This window comes from Saimiri boliviensis, chromosome 4 (assembly GCF_048565385.1).
Source record: "Saimiri boliviensis isolate mSaiBol1 chromosome 4, mSaiBol1.pri, whole genome shotgun sequence".
Classification (NCBI taxonomy): domain Eukaryota; kingdom Metazoa; phylum Chordata; class Mammalia; order Primates; family Cebidae; genus Saimiri; species Saimiri boliviensis.
In genome coordinates, this window is record NC_133452.1 from 132,739,882 (window position 1) to 132,761,304 (window position 21,423).

General features: G+C 42.9%; 2 protein-coding genes across 3 annotated transcripts in view; both read left to right on the forward strand.

Moving 5' to 3' along the window:
* The window catches only part of LOC120361109 (patr class I histocompatibility antigen, A-126 alpha chain-like), a 62,746-nt gene extending 42,804 nt beyond the window's left edge, over window positions 1–19,942 (forward strand). Inside the window, exon 7 of the mRNA XM_074398288.1 lies at window positions 19,524–19,942. Coding sequence (XP_074254389.1) covers window positions 19,524–19,694 — 171 coding nt within the window. The 3' untranslated portion in view covers window positions 19,695–19,942. The remainder of the gene's footprint in view (window positions 1–19,523) is intronic.
* Window positions 16,585–19,611, forward strand: LOC101045785 (class I histocompatibility antigen, Gogo-OKO alpha chain-like). 2 transcript variants are annotated; one of them, XM_039462567.2, is made up of 7 exons: window positions 16,586–16,728; window positions 16,812–17,081; window positions 17,357–17,632; window positions 18,197–18,472; window positions 18,611–18,727; window positions 19,311–19,358; window positions 19,524–19,611. In XM_039462567.2, the coding sequence occupies exons 1-7, from the start codon at window positions 16,665–16,667 to the stop codon at window positions 19,526–19,528; spliced, it is 1,056 nt and encodes a 351-aa protein (XP_039318501.2). In that variant the 5' UTR covers window positions 16,586–16,664; the 3' UTR covers window positions 19,529–19,611. The 2 variants fall into 2 exon arrangements, with proteins under 2 accessions (XP_074254399.1, XP_039318501.2); XM_074398298.1 differs by lacking the exons at window positions 19,311–19,358; window positions 19,524–19,611 and adding an exon at window positions 19,172–19,274 and having other exon boundaries at window positions 16,585–16,728.
* Window positions 19,943–21,423: the final 1,481 nt, after the last annotated feature.

The window sequence follows — 21,423 nt, forward strand, 5'->3', positions numbered from 1 at the left end:
ATCTATAGAAGCACACTCAATTTTTATGTTTTGATCTTGTATCCTATCAATGAGCTAAACTCATTTATTATGAGTAATTTAGTGGTCGCTGAACTCATTTTTAGTGAATTCTTTTGCATTTCTATATATAGATTTTATCATCTGCAATTCAGATAGTTTTACCTCTTCCTTTTTAATCTAGATGACTTTTATTTCATCTTGTTGCTCATTGTAGCTTTTTAAAAATTACATTATTGTATTCATAGTACCCTACCATTTGATATTTTTATTTCTATTATAGTATGAATATTTTTTTAATTTCACAGAAAAAAGGTTTAAGGCATTATTTTATTGCTATTCCATACTATCTTTTATGCACCTGCTCCCCTGGGGTAAACATTTAGGTGGTTTTCTTTGTCATCCACTCTGCAGACATATTTACATGCATATCCTCACAGGCATCCCAGAGTTTTCTGATTTCCCACAGCATCAGTCATTGAAGATATGATCTGTCTGACTAGCTAGACACATTGACTGGCTGACAATTCCATTGCTGCTGTGAATAATTTAAGATCAAAAACTACATTTGGAACTCAGATTGTCTAGGCCCAGCTACACTTAGTCTTTCCTAGTCTCAGAGATTTCTTCTCTGCCTGTTAATTTTCTATCCCTGAAACTATCCTTGTACTCCAGCCCACAAGATTTCCTAGCTCAATAGTCCTGGATCTGCCACTTGCTAACTGGAAGGTGTCATCTGCAGAAGGTAAGTAACGAATTTATCTCCATTCACTTTCTCTTTAGTTATCAAATCTCCATGTAGCTCAGGTAGATTGAGCTGAAAGCATTCCTGTGTTTAGTAATGTAGCCACTGAGCGCACCGTCATTGCTTTTTTCATACCTTAGTCCCACTCAAAGATTTAAGTGACAGCTTCCCAGTTATGATTTTTAAAAAAGTGCAAAACATTCTGCGGGACCTGTAAACTATAAAGCTAAAATACCAGCTTCTGCCTGCAACACATAAGTTAAATTCTATGTCCAATACTCATCTCATTTTCAGAATTGGTTCTGCAAAACCTGAAAATTGTACTTTTTATGAACTGATTCATGTCTGCTCTGCTTAAAAGATTATTCCCACTTGACTGAGAGGATAATGGTAGCGTGCTCTCCTTCCTTTCAGAGGCCTTTAAAAACACTTACTGGGAAGAATGTACTGCATAACTAATTTGATTAGTAAAACCACAGCCATAACCACTGACTAAAAAAGCAAACAAAGATTTCTTTAACTGCCCTGCACTGGTACATTCTCTTCTTCTTGCTAAGGAGGTATCCTCTATCCCTTCACTTCACAGATTGGAATTTTCTATGTTCCTAGACTCACCAGACAAACTGTATTTTGAACTCATTGTCTTCCCAGAATACCTGGAGTATTATCATGACTCTAGAGGATGTCTTCAACCACAACTAATAATCTGACATGTAAGAAAACTTCAGATAAAATATTGAGAACATCTATAAAATTGAAGCTGGGCTGTGATTAGAGAATTGTCACAATATCAACAAATCTTACAAAAGAGCTGCTGATCCAACAGGTCATCAGAGATCCTTTATGGGAGGCTATAAAAAGGAAACATCCTGAATGAATTCTGTGGAAAATAATAACAACCATAATAACAATAATTGCTGCATTTAAAAGGCTCTTGCTGTATTTCAGGCACTGGCTTTAGTACCTACATGGATTATTTTGTTGAATATTTATCACAACCTTATGAGAAGGATGCTACTATCCACAATAAATAAAATCTGTAAATTGTAACTTATTCAAGAAAATTAGGTATGGAGACGTTAAATTACTGGCCCAATGTTACATAATTTTGAAGATATAAGGCCAGAATTTAGTTCCAGGCCGTTTTACACTAGATCTACTGCTTTAGGCCACTGTAGGATTGTAGCAAGACTAACTTAGAGCTACCTCCCCTGCCCAAACAGCTTCTTTTATGACAGTGATTATAAAGTACAGGGCTAATGAAATATTGGGTGCAGAGGGTGGGTGGAAAGCATGCAATATTTGAGACTATGTTTACAATGCCTAAAATCACAATTCCATGGCTATCGGAGTTTATCTTAAACTTTCCTCCCTGGCATTCCATTTCATCCAGTTAGAGAGCACTCTACTCCCTACATCCCAGAACACGTAGATCTGTCCATGGTTCTGAAAGACACACTGGTGTGTCCCACCAACAAAATGAATGGCAGTCATAGGGTGGAAAACTGCCCAATAGTAAAATTGTACAATTGAATTTGTACATCCATCACTTACAAGAATAGAGAAACTGAAGTACTGAACAATCCAACAACAGCTTGGAATGATACCTTAGGAAGACAGCAGAATATTCTTTTTATATGCATAATACTGAAATGTACAAAACAAAACTAGAATAGGACACATTATGAATGAGAACTTTATCTTGGAATTTTAGTCAGAATATGAAGAAAATAAATCCAGCATTGGACTTGGAAAATGATAACAATTTATATTTTGATTAACTATCTTTATAAATTCTCAACATATACACTATCCTTTTAAACCTCAATTTACATTTAATCACCAATTTACCTTTATTTTTTGTTTTTTTTTTTTTTTTCTTTCATCTCATACCTTCTACCTGGGATATCTTTTTGTGCCTAAAATACATTCTTTAGAACTTCCTGTATTTTACTAGATGTGTTTGTGTTAAATTGTCTTTGCCTGCAAAAATCCATTGAGATTTAAATTTTATTATTTTATTTTCATGCTTAAGTGTTCTGTGATGGTCTTTTCTGAAGATTATATTTTCTTATTCACTGAATATATTTAACAGTTTGTTCTTTAATCATAGCCAGTTTGGCACTTGTATATCCTCTATATTATTCTGATTTCTCAGTTTTATGATTGTATGATTCTATGTCTGCTGTGTTTTCATGTTCTTTGACGGTGCTTTGTTTCTCACAAACATAGTTCTCTGTTGTTGTTTTTAACTGTTAAGTGCTCCTTTTGCTAGTGTAATGATTTTTCGGAATTTTCAGAGTACCAATGACAGTACAAATTTTTCCAAGAAGTTTTGCTTGATTTTCCCAGATTCCTTGGAGTCTGCACTACTTTTTTTTTAAATTTTTTTATTGCATTTTAGGTTTTGGGGTACATGTGAAGAACATGCAAGATTGTTGCATAGGTATACACATGGCAGTGTGGTTTTCTGCCTTCTGTCCCCTCGCCTGTATCTGTCATTTCTCCCCATGCTATCTCCTCCCACCTCCCCACCCCCCGTCCTTCCCCCATTTCCCCCCAATGGACCCCAGTGTGTAGTGCTCCCCTCCCTGTGTCCATGTGTTCTCATTGTTCAACACCCGCCTATGAGTGAGAATATGCGGTGTTTGATTTTCTGCTCTTGTGTCAGTTTGCTGAGAATGATGGTTTCCAGGTTAATCCATGTCCCTACGAAGGACGTGAACTCATCGTTTTTGATGGCTGCATAATATTCCATGGTGTATATGTACCACATTTTCCCTATCCAGTCTATCATCGTTGGGCATTTGGGTTGGTTCCAGGTCTTTGCTATTGTAAACAGTGCTGCTATGAACATTGTTGTGCATGTGTCCTTATAGTAGAATGATTTATAATCCTTTGGATATATACCCAGTAATGGGATTGCTGGGTCAAATGGGATTTCCATTTTTAGGTCCTTGAGGAATCGCCACACTGTCTTCCACAATGATTGAATTAATTTACATTCCCACCAACAGTGTAAAAGTGTTCCTATTTCTCCACATCCTCTCCAGCATCTGTTGTTTCCAGATTTTTTAATGATCACCATTCTAACTGGTGTGAGATGGTATCTCAATGTAGTTTTGATTTGCATTTCTCTGATGATCAGTGATGATGAGCATTTTTTCATATGTTTGTTGGCCTCCTGTATGTCTTCTTTTGTAAAGTATCTGTTCATATCCTTCGCCCATTTTTGAATGGGCTTGTTTGTTTTTTTTCTTGTAGATCTGTTTTAGTTCTTTGTAGATTCTGGATATCAGCCCCTTGTCAGATGGGTAGACTGCAAAAATTTTTTCCCATTCTGTTGGTTGCCAATTCACTCTACTGACTGTTTCCTTTGCCGGAGTCTGCACTACTTTAAAATAAATTTACAGCTTGATGATTTTCAGACCATCCAGGTAGTGTGAACTTGGGCTGCAAATCCACTTGTCCTTAATCTTGGGAGCAAGGTTTTTGCCCTGCTCTACTCAGCACCAAGGTGAATGCCTGGGTAGACCTTCAAGTATGGGACATTTTTCTTATACTGAGTAACCGGCTTTCAGGATCCTGGTCAAATAGGATTACATTTCCCACTTTGAGTGCTGCCTGAACTTTGTCTTCTATCCCAAATACCTTAGGAGGCCATGAAAACTAAAGCTTGATTATCCTACATTAAGTGAATAAGTTCTGCAAAAAAAGTAAATGCAGAGTTCCTTGATTTATTTCAACAATTTTTATTAAATTGTCAGCCTCTCAATGATTCTATATTGTGTTTTATTTTTTTACCATCCATTTTTATGAGCATGAGGGTATGTATGTTTACCTAACGGTGCCCCCATGAGTGGTTCACATCTGCTCCCCAAACTCCTTATCACAAACCTTTGCAACTTATTCCTTTAAAGTCACTGAGTATCTAAGGAAACTATTAGCTGCTGCTGCCCATGCATTGATTAGGACCCAACAGTAAGATATTTCTTCTTCTGGTAAACTTGAGTTAGAGATAGTCTAATTGAACATCTTCTCACTGTAAGTATTTTTATTTTCATTGTTCTTGAAGATGATTTCCAAAAGGAGCTCTAATGCCATGACTGTTAACTCTGGGGTATCCAAGTATCTTCCATTTTTTTCCTCTACAGTCAGTCATCCTTAGGGAACTCCTCAAGGCCTCAATATGATACAAGGGATAGTGGATTCTCCAGGGGTGATAAGGATACTAGGAGTATGCTACAAATTATTAGGCAACTTACTTGGCCTGATATGTCACTTCCCCTTGCAGCCTGAGGGCTCATGAGCATGACTGAGCATATAAAATTCAGGTCGTAATGAGCATCTCAACTCACTTCGGCATTTTCTGTATCATGATCATAGCATTCAGAACCTGCCAGGGCCCAGTAGTAAGCCAGAAGCTATTACTTAAATGAGAAAAAGAATGGAACATTTTTCCCAAACCCTGAAACTTGGGTAATGAGCCTTATGACTGCCACACACACACACACACACACACAACAGACATACAAATACACACACATGCACACTCAACAATATCCAAATAAGCATTTAGGACCAAACGGCAGATACGCTTGCCTTTTGCTTGGATCAAAATGACATTTCCATTTATTATGGAATGTTTCTGTACTTGTACTAGGTAATAGAATTTTGGATCAGAGGAATCCCCTTACAGGATAAGTCATAGCATTTTATTGGTGAAATCATCCGTCTTCATTAGAGTTTAATAATACCAGTGTAGTAATTTCTCATAGAGCTTGTACTCCTTGGAGTTAGTGAAATTCCTCAAGTTAAATAGACCAGGGCCTCAATAATGGGAGGTCTAATTGCCCATGGCTACAACCAGCTGCAGTGTTTATTAAAAACACATGTGAGAGCCTGGTTTGGGGAAAGAATCAGGAACAAAAGCAATGCTTGCTTTGTACTTCACTGAACCACTTCCACGGCCTCCATTCAACTTTAGCTGCAGTTTTGGTGATGTGATTCACATACTGTCAGAAAACTGTGAGCTATGGAATGTGCTCTCTCCAATGCTGAAGAGGCCAATCATGTGTAGGGTGTCCTTCTTTATCATTGTGTGTTGTGTAAAGTCAGTGATTCCCATAGAAACTTGGGGTCACAGACATCAGGCCTAATCTTCTTTCATTATTCATTCAATCTTCTTTTTTTAAAAACATAGTTTCACTCTCTTGCCCAGGCTGGAGTCCAGTGGTACAATCAGCTCACTGCAGCCTCGACCGCCCTGGGCTCAGTAGATCCTCCCACCTCAGCCTTTTAAGTAGTTGAGACTACAGCTATGTGCCCCCACAATTGGCTAATTTTTGTGGGTTTTTGTTTTGTTTTGTTTTGTTTTTGTATAGATGGGGTTTTGCCACATTGCCCAGGCTTGTCTTGACCTCCCGGACTCAAGAAATCCACCTGCCTTGGCCTCACAAAGTGCTGGGATTACACACATGAGCCACTACATCCAGCCCTTATCTTATTTTAATTTTAGAAATCTAATCTGATAATTTCTAGTGCCTGGATCCATAGTTGTCTCAGAAGATTGGATTGTGGGTTGCAACCTTTTCTTCCAAAAGTCTCTTTCGGGGTGGAAATTTGGGTCATGGCAACATAAAGAGATAGACCAGCAAGTTTTTCCCCAATAGCAAAATGTGACAAGAGCTTTAATGTTAAAAGACTCCTTCCGTATTAGATAAGGAGTGAAAGTTGGTGGCCTTTCCTTCTTACCTATGAGCGCTCTCCAGCCTCCCAGCAGATAACTGCAGCTCTAGCGGCTCCATGTGGGCAGTTTATGGAGTTCAGAGCCCAAATCTGCCAGAAATTTAAATAAGAACTTTTAAAGAGAGCTGCAGAAAAGTTCAGATCAACAATGTGAATGCCATTTATGCTCACATACATCCCTGGCTGAACACTAAACCCAGCATGGGTGTGGGCCACTTGGGATGGTGGGGAAAAATCAGAATGAAACTAAAGGGAGGGTTACCCTCCAAAGAGATAAATGATCCTGGTGAATCTGCAAGTCTGCAGTACCATGGACTAAGAGCATCTGCCAACCCTCAGAGCTCAGGTGAAAGAAAGCAAATACCTTACAGGCTTGAGGGGTGAAAGGGCAGGGTGTGAGGCTAACAGAACAACTGGAAATTCTAAGAGAATTCCAGGAACAAAGCAACCACAGTGAAGTTGAATCACAAAATCTGAGTATAAATGATTCAAATACTTGGTCAATTTCTAAATTACACAGATGCAGGATACACACCCAGAAACCCCTGCTGAAACTACTTAAGATACTAAGTGGAAATTCTCAAACAGAAAAAGAGAAAATGAAAGTATTCTGGATGAGGTCCACAGAAGTTTTGAGACGGCAGAATAAAGAACAAGTTCATGACTTTGAATAGAAATCTCTAGAACGTGCTCAGTCTTAAAATCCAAAAACAAACAAACAAACAAACAAACAACAACAACAAAAAAAAACGGCTTGAAATAAGATTAACGAAAAAAAGAAGAAAACCTCATTAACCCATCAGAGAATATAAAGCAGGTGACCAGATGTTCAAGTGGCCCCTCAAAAAAGGTAGAGACACAAGGATCAGAAAAAATATTTGAAAACATGATAGCTGAAAGGTCCCCAGATTTGATGGAGAACTTTAGCTCATATCTAAGATGTTCAACAAATGAAGTAAAATAGCCACATAGAAAATTACAAACAGGGTTACCAAGGTTTTGAAAGTAAAATACTTGATACATTTTAATCCATTAAAGACTAGTGGAAATGTATCAGCCAGAATAGCAAGTAATTTTAAAAATATAGATCAGAGTATCTGTCACTTTGCAGGGCTACCATGCTGTTGCAAGTTAAATCTAAAGTAGTGTTAAGAAAAAAATCTCTCCTGTTAAATAATGTGTCTCTTTGTATATCTTACTATACACTATGTACAAGTAATATCTAAATAAAATTATACTTTTAATTCTTACAAAAAAGGGGGTAAAAAGAGAATATCACAGAGAAATAAGAGCCAGCTGGCTGAGCTCCTGTTTAATACTCCAAGCAACCCTGCAACTGGGGATTCTTCCTAGGGAGACAGCAGCCCGTCATCAGGGCTCACGAGTTTGTGAGCAGCAGAACCCACATGGGAAGGAGGCTGTGCTCATCAAGCCCACTTGTTCCCACAGGAGGTTTCAAGGTGTCCTCTGTCAATTGCCCTTCAAGCAAGGGTTTCTGACATTTGTTGAAATCTCAGCCAGCAGTAATGCAAGATGTAAGATTAACTTAAAACAGTTCACAGGAACAAGATGATCTCTCAGACCTTCATCAGTAAAGATTGCAGAGGGGGATGCAGTGATGTAATAAGTGTGCAGCAGTGAGGAACTGTGGACTTGACCAAAGCAGACTGGAGCTCTGCAGTGATTACAGAGCTGGCCCCACGCTGCTGTCCTCCCTTGAGAGCTAGATGCCATCACTAACAATGACAGTGCTTCCTGGTGAGTGAATATGGGGCAAAACAGCTTTTCCTTATTTTGTCTTAGGATTAAAATGTGGGCCAACTTGTCCCTAACCACAGGGCCACTCTGTCATTGTCTTGACCTCGGACTTTGCAGGCTCTAGAATTGTGAGAAATAGATTTCTCTTGTTTATAAGCCACACAGACTATGGTATTCTGATGGACTAAGATAGATAATCATAAAAATACCAAGAATTTGGAAATTAAACATCAAAATTCTAAATGACAACTTTGTCAAAGAAGAACTCACAAGAGAAATTAGAAAGTCCTCCAAACTGAAGGATATGAAAGTGCAAAATCTATGCGATGAAAGAACAAGCTTATGTCCTTTGCAGCAACATGGATGGAGCTAGAGGCCATTATCCTGAGAACTAACATAAGAACAGAAAACCAGACACCACGTGCTCTCGCTGATAAGGGAGCTCAACAGTGAGTACACATGGACTCAGACGGGAACACTAGACACCAAGGCCTACCTGAGGATGGACGATGGAAGAAGAGGGAGGGTTAAAATTTTCCTATCAAGTACCATGCCTGTAACCTGCATGGCGAAATACTCTGTACACCAAAGCCCCATGACATGCAATTTAAATATATAACAGGCCTGCACGTGTACCACTGAACCTGAAGGTTAAAAAAATTAATAAAAAATAGAACGTAACACTCATTTGTGATAAAATTTATCAGCAAATAGCAATAGTAGGCAATTTCTTCAATTTGATAAATGACTTCTATGTGAAACCTACAACTCACATTATATTTTATGATGAAAATTGATGACTCTGTACCTAAGATCAGGAAAACAGGAAAGATGTTGTCCTGGAGGTCCTGGCCAGAGCAGTAAGCCAAGAAAAAGAAAGGAAAAATTTTTAAATGGAAAAAAAAAAAGAGTAAAGTGTCCGAGTTTGCAGGTGACAATATTATGTGTGGAAAAATCTTAAGGCAAATAAAACTTCCAGAAGTAATATGTAAATTTATTAAAATAGTACAACTATTACACAAAAGTAAAGTATCTGCAAATAATGTAAAATCAGAATGATGAAAAATTTTTAAATACATTCATAAAACAATGATTAAAGTAATACCATGTTCAGGCATCAATTTTTTAATAATTTGTATGATTGATACTCTAAGATCTACATGGCACCACCGACAGAAAGTAAAGCCCAAAATAAACAGAGAAATAGTGTATTTAAGAACTGAAATACCCAGTGTTATTAATTCTCCAAGACTGAGCTATTAAATTTAATACCATATCAATTAAAACACTGGTGAGCTTTAAAAGAAATGTTTAAATAAATTGGCAAGCTGAATCTACCATTTCTATGAGAATGCAAATAACTTCCAATAGCCAAAATAATTTTTAAAAAGAAGAATTTTGGAAGATGCGTATGGGGTAATCTGAAGATTTACTATAAACCCCTAGAAATAAAAGGTAGTGTGACGTTGGCATAAAACAGTTGTAAATAATGGAATAGAACCACGCAGACGTGTCTGATCCCAATTCTGACATAGAGTAGGGGCGCCCTCTTGTGTTCAGAGCCCTGTCCTGCTGCAGGGAGCCCAGGGTAGGTCTTGGCTGAGCAGGTGTGATGGGAGCTCAGGGCCACCGTCCTTAGCCCTGTGACCACACGGGGGCGCCGCCGCGCTGCTCTCAGATGCTCTGAGCAGAAGAGAGGAGTGGGCTGTAAGTCAGGCAGAGATGGCTGACCCGGGGCTGAGCATCAATGGGGGTGAAGGTGCCTCTGAGCAGCAAGGGACCCCACAACGTGGGAGGAGGGGAAAGCTCTGGAGCCTTGTGCCGTCCCTGAGGTTTCTGTCTTCTCCCTGCAACTCCTCTCTCCAGCCCTTCACGGCAACACTCTGGAAAACTGAAAAGAAGAAACCTTTTCTTCTACTCCTTCTTTCTTTTCAGTGCTCCTTCTTCATATAACAACAATAACACGCGCATAACTTCTTTCCAGGAAGGATGAAGAATGCATGAGACTTGACAACATGTGTTCATAACAAAGTGTTCACAACCCTTTTACTAATATTTAAGAATCATCTTCTCACTTATTTATTTTGAGAGACCGGGTTGTGCTCTGTCGCCCAGGCTGGAGTGCAGTGGAGCAATCTTGGCTCACTGTCGCCTCAAACTCCTAGGTTCAAGTGATCCTCTCACCTCAGCGTCCCAAGTAGCTGAGGACTACAGGTGTGTGCCACCTTTTTATTTACTTTTGGTACAAATGGAGTCTTGCTATGTTTTTGATGCTGGTCTCAAACGCCTCACCTCAAGGCGTCCTCCCACTTCAGCCTCCTAAAGTGCTGGAATTGCAGGTATGAGCCACTGGGCCCAGCTACAAATGTATTTATTTTAATTGCTCGTAGTTTTTCTCTCTCTAGAATACAGGCTTTATGAGGACAAGGACAGTGATTTTGATTGTTCACAGCTGCATTTTCCTGCCTTGAATTTAGGATAACTCCTCTTTCTGGGAAAGAATGTTCGATTATTTTGTATTCACAACAGTTCCAAAATTGTAGAATAATGAGACTCAAGACTGGCTAAGTTTTTTTTTTTTTTTTTTTTTTTGGTTGTTTGTTCAAAAAAAAATCTGTGGCCAGGTGCTAGATTACAGGATGGTTTGTGCCTGTAATTCCAGAACTTTGGGAGGCCAAGGTGGGCAGGTCATGAGGTCAGGAGTTTGAGACCAGCCTGGCCAAAATGGTAAAACCCTGTTTCTATTAAAGATACAAATATTAGCTAGGTGTGGCGGCCCATGCTGCGCTTGTAATCCCAGCTACTTAGGAGGCTGAGGCAGGAGAATCACTTTAATCCGGGAGGCGGAGTTTGCAGTGAGCTGAGATCACACCACTGCACTCCAGCTTGGGTGACAGAGTGAGGCTCCATCTCAAAGAAAAAAGAAAATCAAACAACAACAAAGCATCTTCAAGATTTGTCGATCTTTTGAATGTTTTTTTGATTCTCAATTTCCTTCAGAGCTTAATGCATTCTTAACATTTCATAGTCTACTTTCAGTTAATAAAGTACCATTACCCATAAATACATAAGTCTGGCAACCATGTATCCTCTATAAAATGTCATAATTTTATGGTATAGATATTATATACAATATGTCTATATAGGTTGTAAGTCACACAAGAAAAAGGTTTTTCTTATCTTTGAATAGTTCTATGTATATAAAGTAAGTAAGTGTAAGTGAAGGGAGCAAGATAGCCTTTTGCACTTAGCCCAATATTTACCATTTTTTATCATCTTCATCTTGTCTGATAACCTCATTTTCCACCTGGTATCATTTGCCTCTAGCCTGAGGAATTTTCTTTACCAGTTGTTATTGTGTAGAATTGCCGGTGACAAATTCTCTTCATTTTCTTTTACCTGAAGTATCTCCTTATTTTGCCTTCTTTTGAAGGACATCTGTGCTGGATATAGAATTCTTAGTTGACCATTTTTTTCTTCCAGCACTTTAAAGATGTTATTTTACTTTCTTTTGTTTCTATAATTTCTAATCAGAAGTCATTGGTCAGGACAAGAGGAACAGAGAAACAAAAACTGGGAAAATAATATGGTAGACCTAAAACTTATCATATCAGTAATGACAAAAACCTACATGAATCAACACTCCAGTGAACAGCAGAGATTGTGTGACTCGGTTAAAAAAAAAAAACAAAAAACAGAACTCAACCATGTGCTGTTTCCAGACATGCACTTTCTTTCTCTCTTTTTTAATTTAAATTTTATTTTTAATTAAGGGGTACATGTGCAGGTTTGTTATAGAGGTAAACTTGTGTCATGCGGTTTTGTTGTACAGATTATTTCTGTACCGTTAGTACCCACCCTAGTATTAAGCCTTAGTACCCATTAGCTCTTTTTCCTGATCCTCTCCCTCCTCCCACCCTCCACCCCCAAGTAGACCCCAGTGTGTGTTGTTCCCTTCTACATGTCCATCTTTTCTCATCATTTAGCTCCCACCTATAAGTAAAAACATGTGGTATTTGATTTTCTGTTGCTCCATCAGTTTGCTAAAGATAATGGCCTCCAACTTTATCCATATTCCTGCAAAGGACATGATCTCATTCTTTTTTGTGGCTTCATAGTATTCTATGGTGTATATGTGCCACATTTTCTCTATCCGGTGTACCACTGATGGACATTTAGGTTGATTCCAAGTCTTTGCTATTGTGAACACTGCTGCAATGAACATATGTGTATGTGTAAGGCACGTACTTTCTATTTTTGTTGAATTTATTTTATTTCACTTTAAGTTCCAGGATACATGTGCAGAATGCACAGGCTTGTTACACACGTATAGTCTGCCATGGTGGTTTGCTCAACCTATTGACCCATCCTGTAAGTTCCTTCCCCTTACCCCCTACACCCCAACAGGCCCTGGTGTGTGTGGTTTCTCTCCCTGTGTCCATGTGTTTTCAATGCAGCTACCACTTAGGATTGAGAACATGTGGTGTTTAGTTTTCTGTTCCCATGTTTGTTGGGCTGAGGATGATGGCTTCAAGCTTCATCCACGTCCCTGCAAAGGACATGAATTCAATTTTTATGGCTGCATAGTATTCCATGGTGTATATGTATCACATTTTCTTTATCCAGTTTATCATTAATAGGCATTTGGGTTGGTTCCGTATCTTTACTATTGTAAATGGCAGTGCAATAAACATACATGTGCATGTGTCTTTATAGTAGAATGATTTATATTCCTTTGGGTATATACCCATAATGAAATTGCAGGGTCAAATAGTATTTCTGGTTCTAGATTTTTGAGGAATGGCCATGCCGTCCTCCAGAATGGTTGAACTCATTTATTTTCCCACCAACAGTGTAAGTGTTCCTGTTTCTCCACAGCCTTGCCAGCATCTGTTGTGTCTTGACTTTTAAGTAATTGCCATTCTGACTGGAGAGAGATGGTATCTTATTGTGTGTTTTTTGCATTTCTTCAATGGTCAGTGATATTGAGCTTTTTGTCATATGTGTCTTGGCCACATAAATGTCTTCTTCTGAGAAGTATCTGCTCATATCCTTTGCCCACTTTTGAATGGGGCTATTTTTTTCTTGCAAATTTGTTTAGGTTCCTTGTAAACAAACATGAGCTCTCATCATTCTTGTTTAAACACCTAACAGGCATCCTAACCAGTGCAACATGGCAGGAAAATGAAATAACAGACCAATAGAAGAAGCAGGCATGGTGACTCATGCATGTAGTAGCCACATTCTGGGAGGCTGAGGTGGGAGAATCACTTGAGTTCAGGAGTCTGAGACCAGCCTGATAGTGAGACCTCATCTCTACCAAGTAAAAATAATTTTAAAAGGAAAAAGATCAATGGATAGGAAATAAAGAAATAACTGTCTGTCTTTGTCACCAGCTTCATTTCATATGTGGAAAACACTAGGGAATTCTGAAAAAGTCTCTGGAATTAATCACTGAATTTGCAAAATAGTTCCTAAAATATATGTAATAAGCAACTTGGATAAACATAAAATGATAGCAAACAATGCTTGTCATCAAAGAAGTGAAAGTTAAAACCACAATGAGAAACCACTACACACCACCTAGAACAGGTAAAGTTAAAAAGACATATGATAAATCTAAATACTGGCAAAAACATGAAAAAAATTGCAATATCTGATATTGCTGGTGGGAATATAAAAAATATTGCAGCCAATTTATAAAGCAGTTTGGCAATTTCTTATACAGCTACCCATCCATTACCACATGACCCAGCAATCCCACAAATATGTATTTATCCAAAAGAAATAAAAATATAAGACCACACTTGTAAGCAGTTACTTATAGTGGCTGCATTAATAACAAACTCTAACTGGAGTAATCTACATGTCTATCAACTGGATAATAGAAAAACCAGTGAATAAACTGAGATTCCAGCAATACTCGGCAGCTACTTAGTAACAAAAATGAATGAATGGCATCATCTCAAACATTGTTATCCTGAGTGAGAGACCGAACGAAGGACTACATCACATATGATCGCATGTCCGTGAAATTCTAGAAATTACACTACTTCAGTGACAGAAAGCAGAGCAGTGGTTGGGTGAAGGGCAGGGGTGAGAGTGGGAGGCAAGGATTAAATAGAAAAGAATAGAAAGTTTTTAGGGAAAAGAAACTGTTCTCTACAGTACCACAATTCTGGAGTGACTGAGCAGCGGGAGCTGAGGAGAGAGGAAGGTCTGATGGGTAAGGGGCAGAGAGAAGGGCTGGGAAGCAGGAGGTGAGGAAAAGGAGCAGGGGAAAGGACTCTAAAGCAGTGGAGGAGCCTAGCAGGGGGTTCTTTGCATGTGATGTTTCTCTACTGGGCAGTGTGGTAGTTACACGACTACAAATAATTACCACTATTCACCAAAAAGCGCAGCTAAACCTGGTAAATTTTTGTTATATGTAGAAGTCCTAAAAAGCAAAACAAACAAACAAACAAAACAAACAAACAAACCAGGTGGGGAAGAAGGCAAAAATAAAGACATTTTTAGATCATCAAAACCATAACATTCATTTCCTAGGCATCCTGTACTACATGTAATTTTAAAGGAAGTTTTTCAGGATGAAGGGAAATGACTCTAGATGGTGTCCCAGATACACAGAAAGGAACAATTAATAACAGAAATGATGCACACGCACATATCACACACACACTCATTTTCTTAATTTCCTGAAGGCATATGACTGCTTGTCTAAAACAAAACATGTTACACTGTATTGTTGAGTTTATAATGTATATTGATGTAATATATACAACAATAACAGCATAATGATAGGCTAAATGAAACTACCGTTTGAAGTGTCCTTTATTTTGCTGGATGTAGTTTAACATTACCTCAACTTACTGTGAAAAGTCAAGGAATCGAGTTTCCATTCTCAGAACAATTATAAATTAGTGTAAAGAAATATAGCTGAAAGCCACTAGGAGAATTAAAACTATAAACAAAAAATGTTTCCTTGACACATATGTAAGCAGCAAAGGAGGAACAGAAACCGTGAGATATGAGACAAATTGAAAACGAATAGCAAAGTGGTAGACCAGAATCCAACCACTGTAAGGGAAGAAATGACCAGACCTGAATCACATTAGCAGGAGGGCTGAGCACTGTGGGGAGAACAGACACGGGCAGGAAGTGAGGGACGGTGTTAGTGCCACAATTCAGGAGTGACAGGGTGACGGGGACTAAGGGGAGAGGAGGATGTGAGGGATGACAGGGGCAGAGAGAAGGGCTGGGGAAGCAGGAGGTGAGGAAAAGGAGCAGGGGGAAGAATTTCTAAAGCAGCGGAAGAGCCTAGGAGGACATTCTTTGCATTAAGTATTTAATACATTTTGTGGGACTGCCTAAAAACTAATGGCCTCCTTATGATTAAAAAAGGGGGGGTCACAAAAATACTAAGTGTGTAAATAAAGTACGCACACTGCTTCGATGTGCATAGTTCACAAAAACAGGCGGCGCTGGAGCATCAGTGAAGAGCACTGGGACTGCATGGAGCACTCGCAACTTTGAGGTCAGGGCTACAGGCTCCAGGTTGCAATACACAGTAACACACCCTGCTTCTTTGTATTCAGGAGATGTTCTGAACTCACATGAGGAATCTCGGGCTAGGGAATGAAGATAATTTTAAATGCAACAACCCAGAGTCACAGATCCATAGTCCGAGAAAGTAAAACATAGCTTTGAGAGTTTAATTGTAATGCCGTTTTGACACAGGTCTTTTACAGATTGGAATTCTAACCATTCAGGGATTGCCAGTATTGTGCTAGCTAGTGTATTAATAAACAAAAAGGAAACTGGTCTCTATGAGGATCTCTATCTGATGCCTACAGACGAAACTTGACCAGATTTAGAGAGAAAACTCTTGTCTCTACACCTCCATTCCCAGGGCGAGCTCACTCTCTGGCATCAGTTCCCCGTGGTGAGTTTCCTTGTACAAGAGTCCGAGGGGAGAGGTAAGGACTGGGAGGCAGGGAGTCCAGTTCAGTGTTGGGGATTCCAGGACGAGAAGTGAAGGGGAAGGGCTGGGCGCAGCCTGGGAGTCTCTCCCTTGTTTCCACAGACAGATCCTTGGCCAGGACTCACGGAGGCAGTGTGACAAAGAGGCTTGTGAGGGATCAGGACAAAGGTCCAGGGCCTGCGCGTGGGTCTCAGGGTGTCAGGCTCCAAGGGCCGCCTCTGCATTGGGGAGCAGCGTTGCGGATTCCCACTTCCCTGTGTTTTCACTTCTGCCAATCTGTGTCGGGTCCTTCTTCCAGGATACTCAACAGGCGACCCCAGTTCCCACTCCCATTGGGTGTCTAGAGAAACCAATCAACGTCGCTGCGGTCCCGGGTCTAAAGTCCCCACGTACCCACCAGGAGTCAGATTCTCCCCAGACGCCGAGGCTGGGGTCATGACGTCTGGAACCCTCCTCCTGCTGCTCTCGGGGACCCTGGCCCTGACCGAGACCAGGAGGGGTGAGTCTGCGGGGTCGGGAGGGAAACGGCTTCTGCGGGGAGGAGGGAGGGTCGGGCGGATCTCAGCCCCTCCTCGCCCCCAGGCTCCCACTCCATGAGGTATTTCTACACCACCGTGTCCCGGCCCGGCCGCGGGGAGCCCCGGTACATCGCCGTGGGCTACGTGGACGACACGCAGATCGTGGGGTTCGACAGCGACGCCGCGATTCCGAGAGCCGAGCCGCGGGCGCCGTGGGCGGAGAAGGTGGGGCCGGAGTATTGGGACGAGAGCACACGGATCTTCAAGGACAACACACAGAATTCCCGAGTGACCCTGCAGAACGTGCGCGGCTACTACAACCAGAGCGAGGCCGGTGAGTGACCCCGGCCCGGGCGCAGGTCACGACCCCTCCACATTCCGCACAGACCGCCCGGGTCCCCCACAGTTTCTGGGTCTGCGATACACCCCGAGGCTGTGGGATCCGCCCAGATCCTCCACCTGGGAGAGCCCCAGGCGCCTTTACCGAGTTTCATTTTCAGTTTAGGCCAAATTCCCGCGGGTTGGTCCGGGCGGGGGCGGGGCTCGGTGGGCGGGGCTGACCGCGGGGCGGGGCTTGGTGGGCGGGGCTGACCGCGGGGGCGGGGCCAGGGTCTCACACCTTCCAGGATTTGTCCGGCTGCTACGTGGGACCGGACGGGCGCTTCCTCCGCGGGTATTACCGGACAGCCTACGACGGCGAGGACTACGTCGCCCTGAACGAGGACCTGCGCTCCTGGACCGCCGCGGACGTAGCGGCCCAGAACACCCAGCGCAAGTGGGAGGCGGCCAATGAGGCGGAGCGATGGAGAGCCTACCTGGAGGGCGAGTGCGTGGAGTGTCTCCTCAGACACCTGGAGAACGGGAAGGAGACGCTGCAGCGCGCGGGTACCAGGGGCAGTGGGGAGCCTTCCCCATCTCCTATAGAACTCCCAGACGAGCCTCCCACGAGGAAGGGAGGAAAATGGAATCAGCACTAGAATATCGCCCTCCCTTGAATGGATAATGGCATGAGTTTTCCTGACTTTCCTCTGAGGGCCCCCTCTGCTCTCTAGGACAATTAAGGGATGACATTTCTGAGGGAATGGAGGGGAAGACAGTCCCTGGAATACTGATCAGGGTCCACTTTGACCCCTGCAGCAGCTTTGGGCACCGTGACTTTTTCTCTCAGGCCTTGTTCTCTGCCTCACACTCAATGTGTTGGAAAGTCTGATTCCAGCTTTTCTGAGTCCCTCAGCCTCCACTCAGGTTAGGATCAGAAGTCGCCGTTCCTGCCTCAGAGACTAGAACTTTCCACCGAATAGGAGATTATCCCAGGTGCCTGTGTCCAGGCTGGTGTCTGGGTTCTGACACCCCAGGTGTCCTGTTCATTCTCAGGATGGTCACATGGGAGATGCTGGGGTGTCCCATGAGAGATGCAAAGTGCCTGAACTTTCTGACTCTTCCCATCAGATCCCCCAAAAACACAAGTAACCCACCACACCGTCTCTGACCATGAGGCCACCCTGAGGTGCTGGGCCCTGGGCTTCTACCCTGCGGAGATCACACTGACCTGGCAGCGGGATGGGGAGGACCAAACTCAAGACATGGAGCTTGTGGAGACCAGGCCAGCAGGGGATGGAACCTTCCAGAAGTGGGCAGCTGTGGTGGTGCCTTCTGGAGAAGAGCAGAGATACACGTGCCATGTGCAGCACGAGGGGCTGCTGGAGCCCCTCACCCTGAGATGGGGTAAGGAGGGGGATGGGTAAGGAGGGGGACGAGGGGTTATGTCTCTTCTCAGGGAAAACAGGAGCCCTTCTGGAGCATTTAGCAGAGTCAGGGCTGAGACCTGGGGTCAGGGCCCCTCACCTTCCCCTCCTTTCCCAGAGCCATCTTCCCAGCCCACCATTCCCATCATGAGCATCGTTGCTGGCCTGGTTGTCCTGGGAGCTGTGGTCACTGGAGCTGTGATTGCTGCTGTGATGTGGAGGAGAAAGAGCTCAGGTAGGGAAGGGATGAGGAGTGGGGTCTGGGTTTTCTTGTCCCTTTAGGGGTTTCAAGCCCCAGGTAGAAGTGTTTCCTGCCTCCTTACTGGGAAGCACCATCCACACATGGGCCAACCCAGCCTGGGGCCCTGTGTACCATCACTTACTCTTTTGTGATGTATCACAAAAGAGTAAGTGATGGCAGATGTATCACCTTGATGATTGTGGTGATGGGGTTCTGATCCCAGCATTTGCAAGTCAGGGGAAGGTCCCTGCTAAGGACAGACCTTAGGAGGGGGGTGGGTCCAGGACCTACACCTGCTTTCCTTGTGTTTTCTGATCCTGCCCTGGGTCTGTAGTCATAATTCTGGAAACTACTCTTGGTCCAAGACTAGGAGTTTCAGCTAAGATCTCATGGCCCTGCCTCCTCCCAGTCCTTTCACAGGACACTTTCTTCCCACAGGTGGAAAACGGGGGAGCCACTCTCAGGCTGTGTGTAGGTGGTGGGGGTGGGAGTGAGGAGGAGCTCACCCACCCCATAATTCCTCCTGTCCCACATCTCCTGAGGGTTCTGTCCACATCTTGTTTTTTTTCTACCCCAGTCAGTGGCAGTGCCCAGGGCTCCGATGTGTCTCTCAGGGCTTGTAAAGGTGAGATTCTGGGGGTCTGAAGTGGGCAGGGTTAGGGGCAGAGGGGACAGGACTGGATAATGAGGATTCTTTGATTGGGACATTTCGAGTGTGTGGTGGGCTGTTCAGAGTGTCATCACTTATCATGACACTCATGAATTTGTTCATGACTATTGTTTTCTGTAGCCTGAGACAGTTGCCTTGTGTGGGACTGAGATGCAGGATTTCTTCACATCTCCCCTTTGTGACTTCAAGAGCCTCTGGCATCTCTTTCTGCAAAGACTTCTGAATGTGTCTGCTTCCCTGTTAGCAAAGTGTGAGAAGGTGAAGAGACAGCCCACCCCGTGTCCAACATAACCCCTGTCCCCATGCCGACCTGTGTTCCCTCCCCAGTCATCTTTCCTGTTCCAGAGGTGGGGCTGGGTGTCTCCATCTCTGTCTCAACTTCACGGTGCATTGAGCTACAACCTCTTACTTCCCTACTGAAAATAAGAATCCGAATATAAATTTGTTCTTCAAATATTTGCCATGAGAGGTTGAGTTAATTAAGTAAGTCAATTCCTAAAATTTGAGAGAGGAAATAAAGACCTGAGAACCTTCCAGAATCCGCATGTTCGCTGTGCTGAGTCTGTTGCAGGTGCTGATGGAGAAGGCTGTGAGGAGCCGTGTGTGGACGGTGCCTGTGCCCAGTTGCTGCTGAGTTCATCATGAGCTATGTGTGGTCAGTCCTCAACTGGGCCAGCTTCACTTCTCCATTGTCCTTGTCCCTTCAGAGGAAACTTATCCAGCAAAAGCTGTGACCACAGAGAGTTACACATCACCCAGGGCAGCCCCTGCACATAGGAGTCTCTGTGTTTCTGAGACAAAGTTTCAGACCCATTCAGCTCCTGGCCTCCCTCTAGGGCTCCTCTTCTGCTCTGCTCTCCTGCCCTCTCTCCCTGCCCTGGTTCCAGTGAATTTGTTGCTGGCTCCAATCCCAACTCATGAATCTAAAGCAGAGTCTAATTTAGATTCATATTTGTTTGTTAAAATGGGTCCATAGCCTAGAATTTTTCTTTCCTGAAGAAAGAAACCTGATTGCTGCAGTGTGCGTGGGGGTTGGTGTGGGAGGAGGGTGGGGCAGGGAGGGCACAAGCAGCCATGCTGAGAAAAGCACAGGCGGCCTGGATGTCAGTGTGAGGGGACCTTGTGCCATAGCTGCCACAAAACACCATTTGGCCTGAGGCTATGTTAATAAAGATCCTGTCTAGAATAGGAGGTGCCGTACAGTGATCATTCATTCCACTGACATTTAAATGGTTCTGCATCTGGGGAACATCACTGAAGTAAAATCAGAAAAATCTCTGGCCTTTTGGAGCACATGTTCCAGTGGGAAGAGGCAGACAATAGATACCCTATAACCAGAGTAAGGAAGGAAAGTGCTAGAAGGTGGGAAGTGCAGTGAGGGAGGTAATCTAGGGTGTGAAGAGTGGGGACAGGGAAGGTGGCTGTTGTGCTGGGTGGTCAGTGTGCACCACGTTGCAAAGGTGACCTTTGAGGAAAGAGTTGAGGGACATGTGAGTGTCCATGAAAATGTCTGGGGAAGTTCTTTCCAGGCAGGGGAACCTCCAGGGCCAGTGCACTAGGGCAGGAAGGGGTCTGTCTTCCCAGAAGAGCAAGGAGGCCAGGAGTGCTGGACAGAGAGAAACTAGATGAGGTCAGAGGTACGGCCACAGCCGGTAGGCTTGAGGGGAGTGGGGTTGGATCTGACCTTTGCTCTGAGTAAGATGGGGACAACTTTAAGCAGAAGAGGGCCATGATATGATTAGAGGACAGCTTTAAGCAGAAGAGGGCCATGATATGATTTCTCTTTTGAAAGGATTTCTGTGACTGCTATGCTGAGCATGGAATTGAGAGGTGAGGGACGAGGCAAGCAGAAGTGGAAACAGTGGGAAGTGAGTGCAGTATTCCAGGCTTGAGATGTCAGTTACCTTGACCGGGGTGTGAGCAGGGGGAATAGTGGACGTGAGGAGATTCTAGATGCATTTGAAGATGTACTCACAGCATTTGCCAATGGATTGTATCTGTGGTGTGAGAAAGAAGAATC